Here is a 20478-nt window from a genome sequence, read left to right as displayed (position 1 = left end):
CAACAGTAGAGAGTAGTATGTAGAGAGACAACAGTAGAGAGTAGGTGTAAGAGGAGACAACAGTAGAGAGTGGTATGTAGAGGACAACAGTAGGGAGTGAGTATGTAGAGAGACAACAGTAGGAGTAGTATGTAGAGGGTGAGACAACAGTAGAGAGTAGTATGTAGGAGACAACAGTGGGAGTGAGTATGTAGAGGAGACAGTAGGAGTAGTATGTAGAGAGACAACAGTAGGGAGGTGGGTATGTAGAGAGACAACAGTAGAGAGTGGTATGTAGAGAGACAACAGTAGGAGTAGTATGTAGAGAGACAAGCAGTAGGAGTGAGTATGTAGAGAGACAACAGTAGAGAGTAGTATGTAGAGAGCAACAGTAGGAGTAGTATGTAGAGAGACAACAGTAGGGAGTGGTATGTAGAGAGACTACAGTAGAGAGTAGGTATGTAGAGAGACAATTAGAGAGTGTAGTATGTAGAGAGACAACAGTGAGAGAGTGAGTATGTAGAGACAACAGTAGGAAGTGAGTATGTAGAGGACAACAGTAGAGGTGTATGTAGAGAGACAACAGTGGGAGTGGTATGTAGGGAGACAACAGTAGAGAGTAGTATTTAGAGAGACTACAGTAGAGAGTAGTATGTAGAGACAACAGTAGAGAGTAGTATGTAGAGAGACAGCAGTAGAGAGTAGTATGTAGAGAGACAACAGTAGAGAGTAGTATGTAGAGAGACAGCAGTAGAGAGTAGTATGTAGAGAGACAACAGTAGAGAGTAGTATGTAGAGAGATAACAGTAGAGAGTAGTAAAACTGTACAGGTGTTGGTGCTGTAAGTCAAACGGTCTCTTTTTGTTGGAGGACAGAAATTTGATTTCAAAAGGCTTTATATCCAATCAAAGAGAAGAAAGTTTTGTATTCTGAAGGTCAACATTCAAACATCTCTAACTTATTAAATATCCGCTTCATAAAAGAGCTTCTTTCAACAGAGGACGTCCGGTAAATGCCCCGCACGGATCAATTATTTTGTGTTAACACTCCCAGCAGGTGTGACATTTTCAGCGAGTGGATGTCTCATTTTAGAACAAAAGGTTATGTGGGAGCAGCGTGTTCATCATTACTGAGTGGATTGAAAAGAGTGTCACAGAGAAAAGACAAGTTAAATCCACACAGCTGCTCCTATTCATGGGTACAGCCGGCCATATTTGTGTCTGACACAAAATAGATCTACGTAAAGCTAGGCTACAGATACGCAAGTTTTTAGATACGGCCATGGCAACAACGCATCTTATGCCTCCAATCCACTAGAAGACTTTGAACAGCGATGACAAGACTAAAGTCTGACACCACCTCACATCTAAAGACAATCATCTCACATCTAACGTTAAAGACTGTCATCATATGTAAAGCAAGACTCTCGCCCCTAATTTCCACTGGGTGCGTCTGCGCTATGGGCTCCGTGAGCCATCGCTGCAATTCAAGTCAATGCTTGATATTCCTTTAGCCGTGCCACAGCGTGCCTGAAGCGGCTCTCCGCTCGCCAGGTCTGTTTTCAGGCGAGCCACGGCCAAATTTACGAATTATGGCCACGCCAAGACCCGCCCTTCAATAGCAGTTTGATTGGTTTGGGTTAGGCTCTTACCTCGAGTGGTTAAGGTTAGGGTTAGCCGATTGGTCAGGGGATAGGTCCTGTACATTCAAGGTTTTTGTCACTTTTTTCAACGTTTTTACCCAACTTTTCTTTCAACGGTTGTTTTTTTTCTACCTTTTTGTTTTGTTTGTCGCTTTTTTGTTTCAACAGGGTTTTTTTACCTTTTTGTCACATTTTTATGACTTTTTTTTTCCTTTTTGACATTTAAAAAAAAGTTTTTGTGACTTTTTTTGACATTTTTTCCCAACATTTCTTTCAACATTTCATGTTTTTTTTTTATGCCTTTTTTTTTTTTTACGTTTGTCACTTTTTTTTTCTTGACGTTTTGGTCTTTTTTTAAAAAATGTTTTAGTCGGTAAAACTTCACACATGAATACCCTATGAAAATAGTTAGTTACTGGCTCTAAAACCAACGAAGGATCACATGTTGAGAGCCAGATCAAGCACACAGCCTCAGAGAACTGGTATTACCGGGTCATTTCCTCGGCCTTCTGACAGCTGAGGAGTAAATCATGTTTCTGGATTCTAAGCGTCCAGCGGTGCAGCAGTAATTCAGTGTGCAGCCAGTGAGAAACGGTCGGACCATACAGCGGATAAATCTGCATGTACCACAAAGAACAAAGCGTAGAAGGGCACAGCAGAAGCCATGGTTTCCTCTGTCCCAATAGATCTGCACAATTCTCATCTGGGACCGAACCCCCGGCTACACCGGCTAATTAACGGTTTCATTATTTCTACATCTGCGTTTAAAGCTGGTGATCCTTTTTGACTTGTTCTCTCATTATAATGTCACCCCTTTATTCTTCCCATCCGCTGTTCCTTCCTTCATTCTGCCCTTCCTTCCTTCCTTCCTTCCTTCCTTCCTTCCTTACTTCAGTCCTTCATTCTACCTTTCCTTCCTTCCTTCCTTCCTTCTTTACTTCCTCCTTCATTTCTTCATTCTGCCTTTCCTTCCTTCCTTCCTTCCTCCCTTCCTTCCTTCCTAACTTTGTTCATTCCTTCCTTCCTTCTGTCTTTTCTTCCTTCCTTCCTTCCTTCCTTCCTCCTTTCATTTCTTCATTATGCCTTTCCTTCCTTCCTTCCTTCCTTCCTTCCTTCCTTCCTTCCTTCCTTCCTTCCTTCCTTCTATCTTGTCTTCCTTCCTTCCTTCTTTCTGTCTTTCCTTCCTTCCTTCCTTCCTTCCTTCCTTCCTTCCTTCCTTCCTTCCTTCCTTCCTCCTTTCATTTCTTCATTATGCCTTTCCTTCCTTCCTTCTATCTTGTCTTCCTTCCTTCCTTCCTGTCTTTCCTTCCTTCCTTACTTCCTTACTTCATTCCTTCATTCGGTCTTTCCTTCCTTCCTTCCTTCTGTCTTTCCTTCCTTTGTTCTAGGGTTTTTATAGCGATTTATAATATTCCTTTGCCATCCTGGAACACAGGGTCAGTCCACTCTGCAAACAAGACAAGTTACACCTCCGGTGGTTTTGAGGAGCTGCAGCATTTATTTGTGCTCAAACTTTAGAGTCTAGGTGCTGTACAATCACTTGATATCTTCACCGTTAAACGTTAACTCTCCTCCGCTCCGATATCTCTCTCCTTCACTCACCCCGTCCCATCACTTCCTCTCTCTCTTCAGAAGCTGTCCCACCGACGCGGCAGATGAGCTGGCGCGAATATCCAAAACTTTTATTGAAAACTGTCGCAAATTCGCATCGCTGCCGCTGTGAATAATTTTGATGCAAAATATTCACAGGCGATTATTTTGCATATTATCGTCGCTTATTCGCCACGCCCCCGGTGTGTAACGGCCTTTAGGCAGGACATTCCTTCGCCATCCTGGAACACAGCAGCTCTTTTTTTTCAAATGACGCCAAATCGGTTCCCAGAGCGTCAAAAAGTGACGCCAAGACTCCAGACCAAGTATCAGTGTTTGACTCGTTGGGGGTGAGAATGTGTTTGCAGAACGAATGGCATTCATCAACCTCAACTAGACTGTGTTTTCACTGTTGGAGTCCACACTCACAACTCTGTATCGTCTCCTCAACTGCAATCACGCCAGACACAACTCACAATAATTGCACGGCTGCTTTGTCTGTCGACTGTAATTCATTATTTTCACCTCATCATGTCAGTGATCTGAGAGTTTGTTTCTCAATACTCTTCCTGTTCAAAGCTTTGTCACATTCCTTACTGATGTTTCAGGTGATTTGGCTTCTTTTCTTCAGTGGGAGAGTGTGAACATGTCTGTCTGCAGGGTTTGGAGGCAACAGCGACAGCTCAGGCAAAGCAACAGGCAGCTGCAGAGAGCGAGGAAGAAGAAGAAGAAGAAGTTCTGCTGCAAAATAAAATATAAATATAGCTGCAATCCCAGGTTTAAACTTTTTCTCAACAGAAGAAAAGCAGCTTCGTAAACTTCAGGATTTAAAACTTATATTGAGTTGGTCCATCTGGGTTTGAACCCTAACTTGTGGGTTTGAACTTGAATTTCACGATACATACGTGAATCGATTTCTTTCCCCACCCTTACTTGTTGGAAAACACCCTTGCTCTTTATGAGTATTTCCATTTATTTGTCACTTTAAAAAAAAAATCTAAAGGAACGTTAATTTTCCTGTGAGGGAACTTTATTTATTTATTTGTGGTCAGGCACATACAGACACAAAATACAACAGTACAGTCAATAATCATACCTGAGAAATAAATAAATACTTAAAAATACTACAAACAGGGCTTGGCTGGCCTTAGCACCCGCCAACCCGCCAAATGCGGGTAGATTTCGGCAGTGCCACACACACACACACACACACACACACACACACACACACACACACACACACACACACACACACACACACACACACACACACACACACACACAGACACCTACAGTACAGGCCAAAAGTTTGGACACACCTTCTCATTCAATCATTTTCATGACTATTTACATTGTAGATTCTCACTGAAGGCATCAATACTATGAATGAACACATATAGAATGTACCTCAACATTTGGACTGAAGTACAGTACTGGAGTAAATGTACTTAGTTACTCTCCAGTGCTGTAGGAGAGAGGAAGAGAAGACAGTTTCTGCTGCTTCTTTCAGGGTTTCTGGAAGATTGACCCAGTTTATTTTAAGATCTTTTTAACACCTCATGAATCCACTCGGGTCATACTTTGATCAAACTGGCCGAAGAATCAAAGAACGAAGGAGAGAACCAGCAGGGAACATGTGGCTTTGAATTATTTATTATTATATCTCTTTTTTTTCAGTGCTTCCCTGCAGAATATAGAAATAATTACGAAAGATGTAACTAACTAAGAATCTCTCTCACTCGTCCCTCCCGGCTCCCTTACAGCCAAGATAGCGGCAAAGTTGAACAGTGATTAATAGATTATGAAAAAAGTCGGAATAGTTCAAGAAAAAAAAGTCATAATATGTCAAGAAAAAAATCTATTTCAAGAAAGAAAGTCGTAATAGTTCAAGAAAAAATTTCATATTTCAAGAAAAAAAGTCGGAATATTTCAAGAAATAAAGTTAACAAAAACAGGATTTATTCGTCCCATATCGTGCCGTACTTTATGGATGTGGTGACAGAGTTGGACTGACATCTCTGCCAGCAGCAGGCCGGACCGAATATTTAAGACTTTGTAAATGTAATGCAAGATGTTTTAAAGGTCTTCCCTGAACGTGGAGACACACGGTTATATATTTAATCATCCATTCCTCAAACATGAGCAGAAATATCCTCTGCCCAGTGATAATATGGAGGACTCTGGCTGGGATATCGGATGATGTTCCACAGACTTAACACAACATAGTGATGCGTGGAATAATAATAATATTGGATATTACTTTTAATGCAGAATGTAGCCTTATAGAAACAAGTTTAGTACCCTTTTGGAAAGTCATTGATATTCATTAATGCTCTTTTTTTTCAGTCACGTAGGAGTGAAACTCTCCCAGCAACGAGCAACACAGTGAGCCAAGATCAAAAGTCCTGTCTAACTCCAGAAAGAGCAAAGGAAGTTACCCGGGAAGCTGCCAGCCAATCACAGCTGCTAAATGTGTTTTTGAAATGCATCGTGACCTCGAAAAATGTGTCTGATTGCTGCCCTGCTTCCCTTCTCAGTCTGTTTTTATCTTTTTCTGCAAAATCTGAGCCTGCAGCGGGCCATCACTTCCATCTGGAAGGTAATAAAAGGCAGATACGAGGGCGTAGTTTCAATGACTCGGCATTTTTGTTGTGGCACTGCAAAGAATATAGGTCAGACTGTCAGACAGAGTGTGTCCAAGAGTTTGTGTGGTAAAAATATAGTTTACAGTCCCAGAAAGTGATGAAGCCTTTTCTCACAGTTAGGGGGCGGCGCTGCAGTTTCAGAAGTGAGGGGGATGGTTTTTATTTAAAGACCCTCGCTCAGTTCTCTTCAAATCACAGTTTCCAAGTAGCCTATATTTCATTTATGATTGATGGACTGACATTTCTATAAACTGTTCCATACTGTTGTACTGCTGCATCTCGCCCAATGAGAGACCAGCTAACATTTTAACTGGCCACCAGAGGCGGAGCCAATCAACCAAACGTGGAACTATCATCAAAATGCAAAAACATACATGGGTGTGAGTTGTCTTGTTGTCAGAAACTGTTATCTCACAAACACACACGCCAAGGTCGGGGCCTCTGTGCGGTGCAACTTCCTCTTATTATTCTTTTAACTTTAACTGTCGTTTCCTGTTCTTCTGCTTATCTGTCTGGTACACAATGCATTCTTATGCCATAAACGGCTTAAACTATATTAAGGTTAAGCTTTAACATTTTATGTGTCAGAGACATTTCCTTGAACCAGTTCCTCAATGACTGCACTCTTTTATGAGCACAAAATACAACTTTAACTGCTAATATTCTATACTGACACAGACTGAGAGCATCTAACACAGTGTCACATAAAATAAACTCAGTCTGTTAAGGCTCCTGTAGTGTCTGCTGCACATGAGAGCCCTGCAGGAGGGGAGTCACCTGCAGGGACCCGTTTCCTGTCACATAAACTGAGCATCAGTCCGACTGTTGGCTACATTTCTCAGACTCATTTTTAACAGGCTAAACTGTGTGCTGCTCAGAATTCAGCTGGCTATTTCACACAGAATGATGTAAAGAATGTTTGTCCCATCTCTGATGTTTAGCACTTTAAACTGTTTTTCCCGAGCCGAGCGGGAAGTGTTTCTTCCCTGGCGCGCCAAGCAGACGGCGTGGCCACCCTGCCTGCAGTCAGTTAGCCACGCCGGCTAACAGGATCAGCTCCGGGTTGAATGGAGAGTCTTCGTGTCATGCTACTGGGTCGCAAACTCTGCAGCTTACATTCCTATCAGTGTCACTTTCTGCAGCTTCAAGGCTAAGCCAACGTAAACCTGTAAGTTCAACTCCCAGCGAAGCTCACAGTGAGCCGACACAACATGAGTCACTGGCCGAATCATCCAGGGAGTCAGAGGAAGAAGAGGTCCGATAACAAAGAACTCCTACATCAACTTCTGGACATATACTGATATCATGACATCCAAAAGTTGGGCTTTATAAGTTCAAATAGCAAATAAAGCCAAAGCGTTACAGGGCCCTAAAAATATCAACTCAACACAACTCTAGGGCCGGGTACCTAACCTAAATACTTTTTAGGCACCGACCAAAATTGCCTCCATAATATTTGACCCTAGTAAATCTCTTCAGCGTCAGTGAGCCAATCAGCACGCAGCATGCTTCTACCAAGATCTAATGCTCAGTGTGTTGTTGTATTTTTAGAGGCTGGACTACAAACTACTACTACCTCTTCTTCAACTGCAAAAACAAAGCGATTATAGTTGTCAACTATTGAATTAATCTCCAACTACATGAGTCATTTTTTATGTACAAACAGGGAAACTTGATTTCAGCTTGTTAAACGTGAATATTTTTCTAGTTTCATCTAACTTTTGACAGACGTTTTTTATATGCTTTTTGTCTCTTTTTCGATGCTTTTGTGTAAACCTTTTGACACTTTGACACACGCTTTTTCAAATTATTTTTAATGCTTTATTGTTCACTTTTTTAGATGCTTTTTGGACATTTTTTTATTGCTTTTTGATGTTTTTTCTTACGTATTTTGACACTTTTTGATGCTTTTTTTGGCACTTTTTTAATTGCTTTTTTTTTATTTTTTCGATGCGTTTTTAAATTTCAATTTTTTAGTTTGTGAACACTTTATAAAATGCTTTTGACACTTTTTTAACATCTTAAAGTTCCCTGATGTCAGCTTGTTAAATGTGAATATGTTCTAGTTTCTGATTAAATTATGATAACTTCAGGGACTTACAGAACCACTGCAAACATCAAGCTCCTATGGAGATGATTTTAGATAATGCCCATTGATCCACAGTCATTGATCATGGTAATAAACAACGCATCTAACCATGGCACAACCTCTGTTACTGATCTATTAAAAACCCTTTAACCATTTGTGTGTGTGTGTGTGTGTGTGTGTGTGTGTGTTTGTGTGTGTGTGTGTGTGAGTGTGTGCGTGTGTGCGTGTGCGTCTGCATATATTCTATAAATATAATATAAATACGAAATAGGTCGATTCGCACGGGGTTAAGATCACAGACAACCTCCGTAATTATTACAAATGACCAGAGGTCACCAAGTAATACTAATCCTGTGGAAATATGTCTTTAGGGTCTTCCTCATCTTCAGCTGCTTCTTAGATCTCAATTCTTTTCCGAGCCAGACCGGAGTAACTACGGAGCTTTTCAAAGCTTTGGCTTCTTCCAGGCCAGGTTAACTCGCACCGGTTGAAAGCTGATTTTGAAAAGAATTTATTTTGGCCAGGCAGCTTCTGAATTTAATGGTGGCCGAGCTCAGGAAGTTTTTAATAACAGACCTTTTAAAGCCGTTTCTCCCCGGGAGCTCAGTGTTTCTTCTCTCCCATATTTTTTAAAGCTCGCGGCATTGAAGACTCCGCAGCTTTCAGCAGTGGTGTGAAGCCCAAAAAATATTTTTTTTAAAAACCCAGTGAACTCGAGGTGTGTGAGAATAAACAAAAATATATTTTATTTTCAGTTAGTTGCCTCAGACTGTCCTGATATATATATTTTTTTATTAAAAAGCATGAATGGGATGAACTGTTACTCTGAATAACAGCCTTATTCCTCCAAGAGGCCCTGTAGATAATCTCTCTCCAGGAAAACTCTAAATCTTCTATTTAGATTATATTCCAGGGTTAAATGTTAAAGTTTTATTACACTTGTCCGGTTGGACAGGAGAGAATAAACTAGAAAATATTAACATTTAACAAGCTGCAAATAGAGAAGTCTTAATAGTTGACAACTAATTGTCTGAATAATATTTTGCAGCTCTAATGTGTCCTTCACACGAATGTTGCAGAACATTTTGAGGGTAAATGGGTCAGATATGGAGGAGAACCAGAGGGGGGGGGGAATCCAACAGAAAGCTTGAAACACTCAGCGGAATGAAATGGGAGGGTAATTATTTCCCCCTGTGATAGAAAAGTCATCTGTTCCACAGCTGTTCTCGCTTCATTACGCCCCTGATGTTCCTTAATGGCCTAGTTGGCTCCGGAGTTGCACCACAAACGCATCAGGGCTTCACTCTCTGGACCCCCCCCAGCTGGATCATGGGTCGGGTCAAAGCCAGGAAAAGATTTTTTCACTACATGTAGGGCAGAGAATGGGGGTTAGGGTATGAAGTTTTTTTTCTCATTATTAAAGATGTAGTCTCTCTCATATTGATTCCAGCTGTGAGGATTTGCCCATTTTCTTTGTTACAAATGATACTTTAACTGGATATTTCTACGTTTTTGACCACATAGGCAATTTAAAGACGTCATCAGGGGGGGTTGTCAGGCTTAAAACGAGGATCCATTAAGCGGGGGATCACTGGGTCTTCCCCCAGGAAGATTTGAGCATGGTACTGTACATATTAATGGTGGAAACTTCTTTATTAATGTGGAAAAGAAGACAAGATTCAGGAGGAAGTTAAAAATGTAAAACATTTGAGCGTGTAACGCGTCATTTCATGCCTTCTGGTATATTTTTATGAACCGATTTATGATTGAAATGTCTTTATTTATGTCAATTCAAAATATACAATATACTGCAGTAATCGTGATTTCACATCAGGGACCTGAGCCAGACCAGAGTACACCTGACCACAAAGTGCAGTTCAGAGACTCCTCAGATCTCTGCAGGGTAAATCCAGACAGCTAGCTAGACTATCTGTCCAATCTGAGTTTTCTGTTGCACGACTAAAACTACTTTTGAACGTCCACGTGTTCCACCAAAACAAGTTCTTTCCTGAGACTATTTAGCAGAGGCACCGTGGCTCCATCCGGAGCTTAGCACCGCCCGAGACGATTGTGATTGGTTTAAAGAAATGCCCATAAACCAGAGGACATTTTTCTCCCATCCAGGAATGCTGTGTGGAGTAGCCAGACCTTCCTCCACAGCACTGTGGAGGAAGGTCTGGAAGGTCTGGACATGAGAGACCGGTAACGTAACAGCCTGACTCTGGATGGTAAAACGTAGATCCCATTAGCGCTAACTTCACCCCTCTTTGGGGGGCGTGAAAGAACTCTCTATGCAGGAAAAAACGCCGCCATCCTACACTCTCTTGATTTACTGTCTTCTGACAAAACAAAGAATCAATGAATTGAGAAAACAATCAGGTTCATTGATAATAAACATATTACCCCAACGACCCCTTTCTCAGTAATTCTCCCATCAAGTCTTTTATGTTTCTTTCTCTCTGTTTGTCTTTCCTTTCCTCCCTCCCTCCCTCCCTCCCTCCCTCCCTCTCATTAGGCCATGACAACGGTCGACTCAGCACGTTGACGAGAAGATAGAGGCTCATTAAATCTCTGCACATTACCGAGCACACCCCACTTCTGTTAGCCATGAATTTTAGCGAGCATGAGAGCTAAATAAAAGCCCCCCCCATCTCTCTTATAAAAACAGACAGCAGCTTTTAGCAGTTAAAGTGTTTAATTGAGATGGGGGTTCATCACTAGAGGTGTAGCAGGGTTTGGTTGTGGTAATGGGAGTCAGTGGGCGGGATGGAGGCTCCAGCTCATTAGCTACATGCACTCGGTTTTAACTTCAACATATGTGGTCACTTTCATTTTGATAATGGCGCATCAGGGTTGTTTGTTTTGCAGGAAATTTTGAAGGGTGTAGAATCACTAAAACACGGACTGTGACGTGACAGTTACTCACGACATGATTAGGAAATTTAAAGTGCTTCATATTATGCTTTTTGGTTTTTTCCATTCCCTTTATTGTGTTATATATCTTGTTTGTGCACGTTATAGGTTTACAAAGTGAAAAAGCCCAAAGTCCCCCCCCAAAGGGACTTACCATCTCCAACAGAAAACACTGTTCACAAACTGCTCCAAACAGCTCTATTGTAGTCCAGCCTTTACTTCAGAGACAAACGTGGTCACTTTGGAACACAAGTTATAATACTCGCCTAACTGCTAGCATGGCACGCCTTCATACTCTGCTTCTGACTGGCTAGTAGTCCTTACCTAGGTACTGTCAGGGCACGCCTTCATACTCTGCTTCTGACTGGCTAGTAGTCCTTACCTAGGTACTGTCAGGGCACACCCTCATACTCTGCTTCTGACTGGCTAGTAGTCCTTACCTAGGTACTGTCAGGGCACGCCTTCATACTCTGCTTCTGACTGGCTAGTAGTCCTTACCTAGGTACTGTCAGGGCACGCCCTCATACTCTGCTTCTGACTGGCTAGTAGTCCTTACCTAGGTACTGTCAGGGCACACCCTCATACTCTGCTTCTGACTGGCTAGTAGTCCTTACCTAGGTACTGTCAGGGTACGCCCTCATACTCTGCTTCTGACTGGCTAGTAGTCCTTACCTAGGTACTGTCAGGGCACACCCTCATACTCTGCTTCTGACTGGCTAGTAGTCCTTACCTAGGTACTGTCAGGGCACACCCTCATACTCTGCTTCTGACTGGCTAGTAGTCCTTACCTAGGTACTGTCAGGGCACACCCTCATACTCCGCTTCTGACTGGCTAGTAGTCCTTACCTAGGTACTGTCAGGGCACACCCTCATACTCTGCTTCTGACTGGCTAGTAGTCCTTACCTAGGTACTGTCAGGGCACGCCCTCATACTCTGCTTCTGACTGGCTAGTAGTCCTTACCTAGGTACTGTCAGGGCACACCCTCATACTCTGCTTCTGACTGGCTAGTAGTCCTTACCTAGGTACTGTCAGGGCACACCCTCATACTCTGCTTCTGACTGGCTAGTAGTCCTTACCTAGGTACTGTCAGGGCACACCCTCATACTCTGCTTCTGACTGGCTAGTAGTCCTTACCTAGGTACTGTCAGGGCACACCCTCATACTCTGCTTCTGACTAGCTAGCAGTACTTACTGCGCATTTGCGACTCCCAACAAAGATGGAACAGAAGTGAGATGTCTCACTCTGTAGCTAAAACAGAGAGCTCAACACACAGGGTGAAAAGAGGAGCTGCAGCAATGTGCAGTACAACAACAACAATTAAACCATGTAAACCTATTCTGGTACAACCTCTAAATACAATTATGAACCTGAAAATGAGCATAATATTCAATTCAATTTTATTTATAGTATCAAATCATACCAACAGTTATCCCAAGACACTTTACAGATAGAGTAGGTCTAGACCACACTCTATAATATACAAAGACCCAACAATTCCAGTAATTCCCCCAAGAGCACTTTAAAAGTGCAACACTTTCAGAGCTGAGGAGATTGATCTGCGACTAATTTGTTTTCATCGTGGATTTATGTGTGGATTTTTTTCCTCTATGAATACATGAGTTGTCTGGTCTCTAAAGTGTGGATCAGTGTTTCCTAAATCCAAAGAGAACATCCTCAAATGTCTTGTTTTATTCACAACTTAAAGATGTTCAGTTTCCTGTCCCAGAGGAGAGAAGAAACTAGAACATATTCACATTTAACAAGCTGACATCACACAAGTTTACCTGTTTTGGAGATGAATTTAATAGCTGACAATTAATCCATTTATCTTTGCAGCTCTATGAAATGTAAATGGCGCCTTTACAAAGTGGAGTTGGGGCGTGTAGTATCTTAGGATACGTCACACTTTAGGTTTTCCAGATTTTTTGGGGTCTAGCGAACGGAATTACTGGATCGTCTCTGGAAAGCTGAGCCAGGATCAGCTGACTGTGCAGGGTTTCCCCGACCATTATATGTGTTAGGCGCATAAATGTAAGCAATACTCTCAGGGGTTCATTCAGATATTTTTGGACATTGGTCTGAGACAGTGGAATCGCTTGGAAAGTGGTTTGGTGTGAGGTCGGCATAAGTCTTCCACATACGGAGGGAGAACACTGAAGTACATTGTGATTTACTCAGGAAGTGGATTAGGTGTGACGTTACTCTGTACGTCATGGTTTTGGAGCTTTATAGAATAAGAAGATATAAGAAATAAAAGGAGAGCTTAGAGCTTTGAGGAGAGAGATACGGAGGATTATCTGAGCTCTTTAACTTAAAGTAATATCCTCTAATTATCTGCAGAGCTGGGAGGGTTTCAGTGAAGGAGAAGAGGAGGATGTGTTCAACCAGCAGCAACAACTCTCACTCTCTATATTTCACTATAGAGACCCTAACCCAACCAGCAGAAAGAAGGAGCTGTCCTTTCAGCACCACTCTCACTCTCTATATCTCACTATAGAGACCCTAACCCAACCAGTAGAAAGAAGGAGCTGTCCTTTCAGCACCACTCTCACTCTCTATACATCACTATAGAAACCCTAACCCAACAAGCAGCAACAAGGAGCTGTCCTTTCAGCACCACTGTCTCTCTGTGTGTGTGTGTGTGTGTGTGTGTGTGTGTGTGTGTGTGTGTGTGTGTATATATATATATATCTCTGTCTCCTTCTCTCCCTCTCTCTCTCCATCCTTCTCTCTCGCCATCCCTCTCTCTCTCTCCGTCCCCCTCTCTCTTTCACTCACTCTGTTTCTGTCCATGTCTCACACACATTAGTGTCAGGCATCTTTATCTCATTCTTTGCTTTTCTCTCCATCTTCCTCTTTTTTTTTTTTTCTAAACTTCAGATCCCAAAACGTGTCATTCCCTGCCTGACTTCATTTATTTCAGTTTCCTGTCAAAAGTCTCGCTGAGATTAAAAGGTTTCAATAACATCCCGAACATTTCATTTGGAAGCTTCCTGGCCAAGAGGGCAACACAAAAAACAATGTTTCCATAGCAACTACAAACTTACAGACATGTCATAAGCTACCAACGAGTATACGACGTTTAAAAAATGTGGCGATTCCCAACCAGGGGGGACATGGAAAGATCCAGAGTGTAACTCAATAAATAATACCTGACAGTCAAAAACAGATCTCAGGAAACAGGCAGCCTCTGAACTTCTCTGTGTGGCTCTTTAATGTTACTCACCAAACACGAGAAACACCAGAACTGGTCTGAACTCTCTCCAGTAACCAGTTAATCCTGTTCCTATCATCTGTTACACAACATTCAATTGCATCAAAATTCTCACTGACCTGCAGGATTTATATTTCATCCTGGACTTCTTTAAAAGGTACTCTAAGCGACATATTTTTTAGGCTACAACATTTTTTTGTCACATACAGCAAACATCTCCTCACTATCTGCTAGCTGCCTGTCCCCTGAACACACTGTAAAAAACATCTCCTCACTATCTGCTAGCTGCCTGTCCCCTGAACACACTGTAAAAAACAATTTGACCCGTTTTTTTAAAGTTTCTGTAGCAGAAGTTTGGATTTCTTTCAACCAAATGGATGATTCCATGAAATGCTCTTCACAAGTCAAATAAAGTATCAGTTCAGTACTATCAGTGACTTTTGGGTGTTTCATTCAATTTTATAGCATTATTCTGACTAAACTTTGACAGTCATGATTCATACTGCTTTTTTTTTTACTCAAAAGTTAGATATAATTGCATAGGCTATATAAGGTTTAGTGACCAGAAATTCCAAAAATAGTGGTAATAAGTTGTTGTTAGTGTACATTGGTGGCAGTGGGGGAAAAAGCGCCGAAAACGTCGACTGATGTTACAAAAATGTTGAAAAAAAAACGTTGAAAAGAGAAAAAAACGTTAAAAAAAACTAAAAAACCCAGCAAAATAGATAAGACAAAAATGTCAAAAAAAAGCGTTAATTTTCAATTTTGACCCAGAAGGACAACACAAAGGTTAACTCAACCAGCAATAGAACAGAGTAGATTTTTTAAGGGTAAATGACTTGGTATTGGACCGGTGCATAGACTCGTATACTCACCAATACTAATACCAACATTTGAGGCAGTATCTGAGGCTTAACAACTCTAAATGTGAGAGGGGTTTCCAGAGACTCACACTGCAGGCGGCGCAACAGGGAGGAGGAATCCATTATGAACTGGATCAGTGTGAGAGGGCAGACGCCGACAGCTGCTGCTGCAGCCCCGAACGTTTCCTCAAAAAGCCCAGAATATTAAAGAAATCTTATACAATGAAAACATGTTCTTCTGCTGGCCAATAATCCTCAACTCAGAGTACTGAAATCCACATTTACTTGTGCATTGTATTATGAAAACCAGGGATGCACCGAATCCTGGATGCCTTTTGATGGGGTTGGGTTTCTGCCAAATCTTAGAATTATTTTTTCACCGAACAGAACCCTACTCTTGCACTACGCGCGCTACACTGGTCGACGTAATGACGGGAAGGTGTTTACGTAGGTGGAGCGTTCAATGCAGCAGGCTGTGAGAAAGTGGACATGGAACTGGTGAGCAGAAAAAGTGTTGTTTGACAGAACTTTCAGTCAAAAGAAGACCATTCAAGTCCAGCTACATGTTCACTTTAGCTGGTGGCAGCTCGTGGTGGCAAGAACCCTAAACTATACACAACATGGCCGCTGTTACAACATTTGGTATGAAACATCCGAAAGAATACGAGTTGTGCATGAAGGAATATACAGACAGCAGCCAGAATGCAGCAACTTCAGGTACATTACATACATTAATGGGTTTACTGTGTTAATGGACTCAGGATGGGAGGAGATCTGTCAGCTGTGAACTCTACTCCATCATAGTGTAACAAAAACAGGTTTCAAGATTCAATTAACTTTATTTCTGCATTAGGAACTTTATTTTTAAGAATAGTAACGCTGTTTATGCCAAATTCATACCCATATAAATAAAAAAGAATGTCTGTCTCTCTTTAGGTGGCATGTTGTGTTCTGGTTTCAGAATGATGAAGAGTTAGATACAACACAGGATGTTTGGCTCTACAGGATGATTCTTTTCTTCTTGTCAACTATCATGTTTGTCCCAAATGATGTACACACTTTTAGACATTCTCTTTTCAAATGGCTTGAAGAAATAGTACAAAGTGCTGCCTATAGTCTGTCCATGACTTTTTTTTCCCAGCCCAGGATAAGAGCAGGAAGCTGGGTGAAACACAGAGCAAATAGCTGCTGTAAATGGGAATATTTTTCCTGCAGGACCCCCCTAATTCTGGGCTGAGCCCCGGATGTTTCCACCCTCTGGCTCCGGCCCTGCTGCAGGAGGACTGTGAGATTACATAAGGAGTGTCTGCCACTAATAACGCTGCTGAATAAGTCAGCAGAGCCCAGAGTGTCTGGCTCCTACCTGGAAGAGGCGCAGGATGTTGGCCACCATGATGGACACGGAGCTGGCGGAGGCCCCGACCACCCCCACCACCTTCTCGGGCTTGACGAACACAGGCGGCTCCCCGTTGGTGCACCGCACGTCCGACGTGTCCTTCTGGATCAGCGCCTGCACGAACGTCAGCGACTGCTCCAGCGCGTACGTGTCCCGCGAGCACGTGTCCAGGATCCGCGCGCCCAGCGTGACGTTGGGCAGCAGCTCCTCGTCGCCGTTGATCTGGTCCAGGGCGTACATCATGGCCTCCAGCCGGTGGATGCCGTTCTCCTTCTTGATGTCCCCGCACGGGATCCCCGGGACCCCCCGTGCGTGCACCGGGAACAGCCCCCCCAGCGTCACGTCGCCCTCCACGCGGATGGAGTGCGGCGCGTAAATCTCCTGAGAGCCGGACATCTCAAGGAAACACAGGAGAGCAAACAGCCGGAGGGTGAAACCCGGGTTAATCTGCGGGGGATGATCAGAGTGGGTGCCCATGATTGGATCCGTGGTCCTCCCAAAAAAAAACAAAAAAAAACGGAGAAATGTAGAGCCTCTGCAAGCTGCAAAAACACACTTCTCAGGATAGTTTAACGCATCCAACAACCGAGTGCATCCCTGTCTTTTATCCAGCAGAGAGAAAGTGAAATCAAAGGCCAGGTGTCAGGTCCCCGGACGGACTGTAATCCCGCGGGTGCAGCCTTTAAAGAGCTCTTCAATCCGACGCGCACACAGAGAAACCGAAATGTAGAGCCTCTGCAAGCTACAATCACAGACTTCTCAGGACAGTTTCACGCATCCAAACAAGCAGACTGAGTGCATCCCTGTCCGTTATCCTGTAGCGGGAACCCGCAAATCTTCTTCTCAGAGTGACTGTAATCCCGCAGGTGCAGCCTTTAAAATGCACTCAAACATCCAAAGCGACGGATTCCCCACCGATGCGTTCTCATCTTCAGCATGCCTCCTGTGTAGAGCTGCTGCTGCTGCTGCTGCTGCTGCTGCTGCAGGGACACAGACACTTAGGGCGCTGCTGCTTGTTGCTCGGTGAGCACACATTCCGGGGATTTTAGATTTTAGATTTGGATTATTTATTTATTTATTTATTTATTTTTTAGATTTTAAGACAAGAAGAACCGGGGTTTGTTGCGTGGAAGGAACAGCCAAGACGCACTCCGTTAGGTATCCCGTGTTTGCAGATGAGAACAAGCCAGCCCGGTGATGTCATAGCTGCTTAAAAATTAGAAACTGAAATTAAATTAAAATGTGCTCAGATGTATCTCAGGCAGCTTTGATAGTTTCCTCCAGCCTGGAGAAGATGTGAGGACACGCAGGAGAAAGGCGGGGAAGATGCACCGCACGCGCTGCTCTGTGCACGAGATAACTCTGCTGAGAGCCGAGCCGGCAGACTCCGCATCCCGCATCCTTCCCGTCCAAACCCGGGGTGCAGGGTACCGGGTACCTGTCTGGAAACTGAAGCTGCGCGAAGGAATGAAGCAGCACACAAGTGTAGTTGTGTTCACGAGCTCTGCGCTCAAACTGACTGGGTAACGAGAACAAGGGCGAGATTCTCTCTCTCTCTCTCTGACTCTCTCTCTCTCTGACTCTCTCTCTCTCTCTCTCTCTCTCTCTCTCTCTGACTCTCTCTCTCTCTGACTCTCTCTCTCTCTGACTCTCTCTCTCCCTGACTCTCTCCCTCTCTCTGACACTCTCCCTCTCTCTATCCCCCTCTATCTCTCCTTCTCCCTCTCTGTCCCTCCTCTCTCTCTCTCACACACACACACACACACACACACACACACACACACACACACACACACACACACACACACACACACACACACACACACACACACCTGACACCCGGTCGTGTAATTATCGGTCTAAAGATGCCAAACACAATTTTGCACAAACACACGGAGTTCTTTTTCTGTTCAATGATGTACACCTCCTGTTATTATGAATGGCTGCATTCATAAGAATCCAGAAAGAACTGGAAGGTTCCTGTTTTATGTATAATATTATTTTCATGGTGGATATGTGTGTGTGGATTATTTTCAGGATTTGGATTTCTCCATGTAAACTAGAACTTCTGTGTAGTGACAGCTTTTCAAAAAACCTTAAAATATTCAAACATTAATTATTATTCATACTTTAAAAAAAACACTCCCACTTTTACCTTTCCAACTATTCTCACTACTTCAACTTCTTCTTACGCATTTAAGACGGCAATGCAGCGTAGCTTCAGCTTTTCAGCATTCACACGCAGTAGTTGTCGATGACTTCCTCAAATGTCTTGGAAGGAAAGAAGATGGAAGGAAAGAAGATGGAAGGAGGAGGGATGGAAGGAACAGGGAAGGAAAGAAGAGGGAAGGAAACAGGAAGGAAAGAAGGAAGGATAGAAGGAAAGTAATCAGATAAATTTGAATTCTTCATAAAAAATTACTTATTAAATCAGTTGGCGACTAACTGATTCATCTCTGCAGATTCATCTATAATCTGACAGATAATAGGATTTAATGAAGATTTACATCAAAATAATAAAGGCTTTTTGTGGCCATCATTTTTCTCGCAAAAGCAGACAATTTAATTCAATTTATTTCACAGGGTACTTCATACATACATATATACATGTTACATATAATAAGATCCAAATATTCGAAATATTAAAGGGGCGCTATGCAGTTTTGGCCATTTCTTCGCTGTTTTCTCTTTCTGCTGGGAGGTTTCTCTATAGAGCCCCCCCCCCCTACAGGTTTCTCTATAGAGCCCCCTACAGGTTTCTCTATAGAGCCCCCTACAGGTTTCTCTATAGAGCCCCCACAGGTTTCTACAGAGCCCCCCTACAGGTTTCTCTATAGAACCCCCCCTACAGGTTTCTATAGACTTCTTCCTGAAACATGGAGTTAAACATCATCACGATGATGTAGTGATGTCCAATGTATTTATATTGTACGGAAACATATGCAACAACAATTCGTTTGATTAAACACAAAATGATGCCGACCGGTCACCTGACAATTCCTAAAGGCTGTTTTATGCTTCTGCGTCAACTCCACGCCATAGCTGCCGTCGCACCTACGCCGTCGTGACCCTTTCGGAGTTCTGCGTCGGGGTTGCTTTGCAGCGAGGTGCATTTCCCCGCCATAACGCTAGGGGGTGATAAGTCTGAGGTTATTTGCCAGGTGTCTGCCAGCCAGTTTATGTTATGTTATTAAGCTAACTGTAGCACAACTGCCCACAAAGTACTGCTTGCTGGAGGAGTGCTAATATCAAACGTTACTGACATATAGACACTTTACAAACAGATAACCCCGTCATTGGAACCAAAATATGTCTGAGGTTATTTGCAAAGCTTATGACAGTGAACTAGCATGTTGCTACTCCCCACAGTAGGCTGCTTCAAACACCCACTATCAACACACAGGACCAGTTGACCAATCACAGTCACACAGGACCAGTTGACCAATCAAAGTCCTTGCGGTCTGTGTCGCCTCGATGTCACAAATGTTTGGAGGTGCACGTCGAGCTACAGCGGAGGGCTCGGAGGGGGGTTCGCGGCGACGCTGAGGGGTCTGCAGGGGTACGCCGTTGTTTCGACGCTGAAGCACAAAACAGCCTTAAGATTAGTGGTCTTTACAGTTAAGTTAAAAAGTGACCGTCGTGCTGCAACGTTAAGTTTAGGCACGCAAACAAAGGTTAAGATCTTTGTTTGACTTCACCCAGATTTCCAGATTGTCTATGAAACACAATCTACACACACTACATACATTTCCACACATCTGTCAATGCAACCTGCAAATGTAAGCAGAGTTGGACTAAACAGTTTCCATTTAAGTCTGCTTGTCACCAGCATAAACACATTCTCATGAACAGGTTTGTGTGATATCAAATGAAAACTTACGCACAACAATTCATATGATATCCTTCAAAATTACAGCAGTCGTCGACCAGTGACATCACAGTTTGGTTTTGCGGTCTTTGCTGTTAAATTTAGCCGGGAAAAGGTGACTGAGCAGCGTACAGAGCACCAGCCACCCTGGAAACGGGCTAGTTCCTTTTCGGTCTGCAGATGGAGGAGTTAAGACTCTGCTTCCTGAAACATGATCACGATGATGTAGTGAAGTCCAACGAATTCTCATGAACGGGTTGGTATAATAATTTACGG

At 43.0% G+C, this 20478-nt stretch overlaps 1 protein-coding gene across 3 annotated transcripts in view; it reads right to left on the bottom strand.

Annotated features, from left to right (window-relative positions):
• LOC120558025 (metabotropic glutamate receptor 7) overlaps positions 1–17885 on the bottom strand; it is a 212058-nt gene extending 194173 nt beyond the window's left edge. For all 3 annotated transcript variants that reach the window (XM_039798846.1, XM_039798845.1, XM_039798847.1), the window contains exon 1: positions 16302–17885. In XM_039798846.1, coding sequence (XP_039654780.1) covers positions 16302–16811 — 510 coding nt within the window. In that variant the 5' untranslated portion in view covers positions 16812–17885. The remainder of the gene's footprint in view (positions 1–16301) is intronic.
• Between the last annotated feature and the right edge of the window lie 2593 nt (positions 17886–20478).

The sequence above is a fragment of the Perca fluviatilis genome, chromosome 4 (genome assembly GCF_010015445.1).
Source record: "Perca fluviatilis chromosome 4, GENO_Pfluv_1.0, whole genome shotgun sequence".
Taxonomy (NCBI): domain Eukaryota; kingdom Metazoa; phylum Chordata; class Actinopteri; order Perciformes; family Percidae; genus Perca; species Perca fluviatilis.
This window is presented reverse-complemented; position numbering and strand designations above follow the sequence as displayed.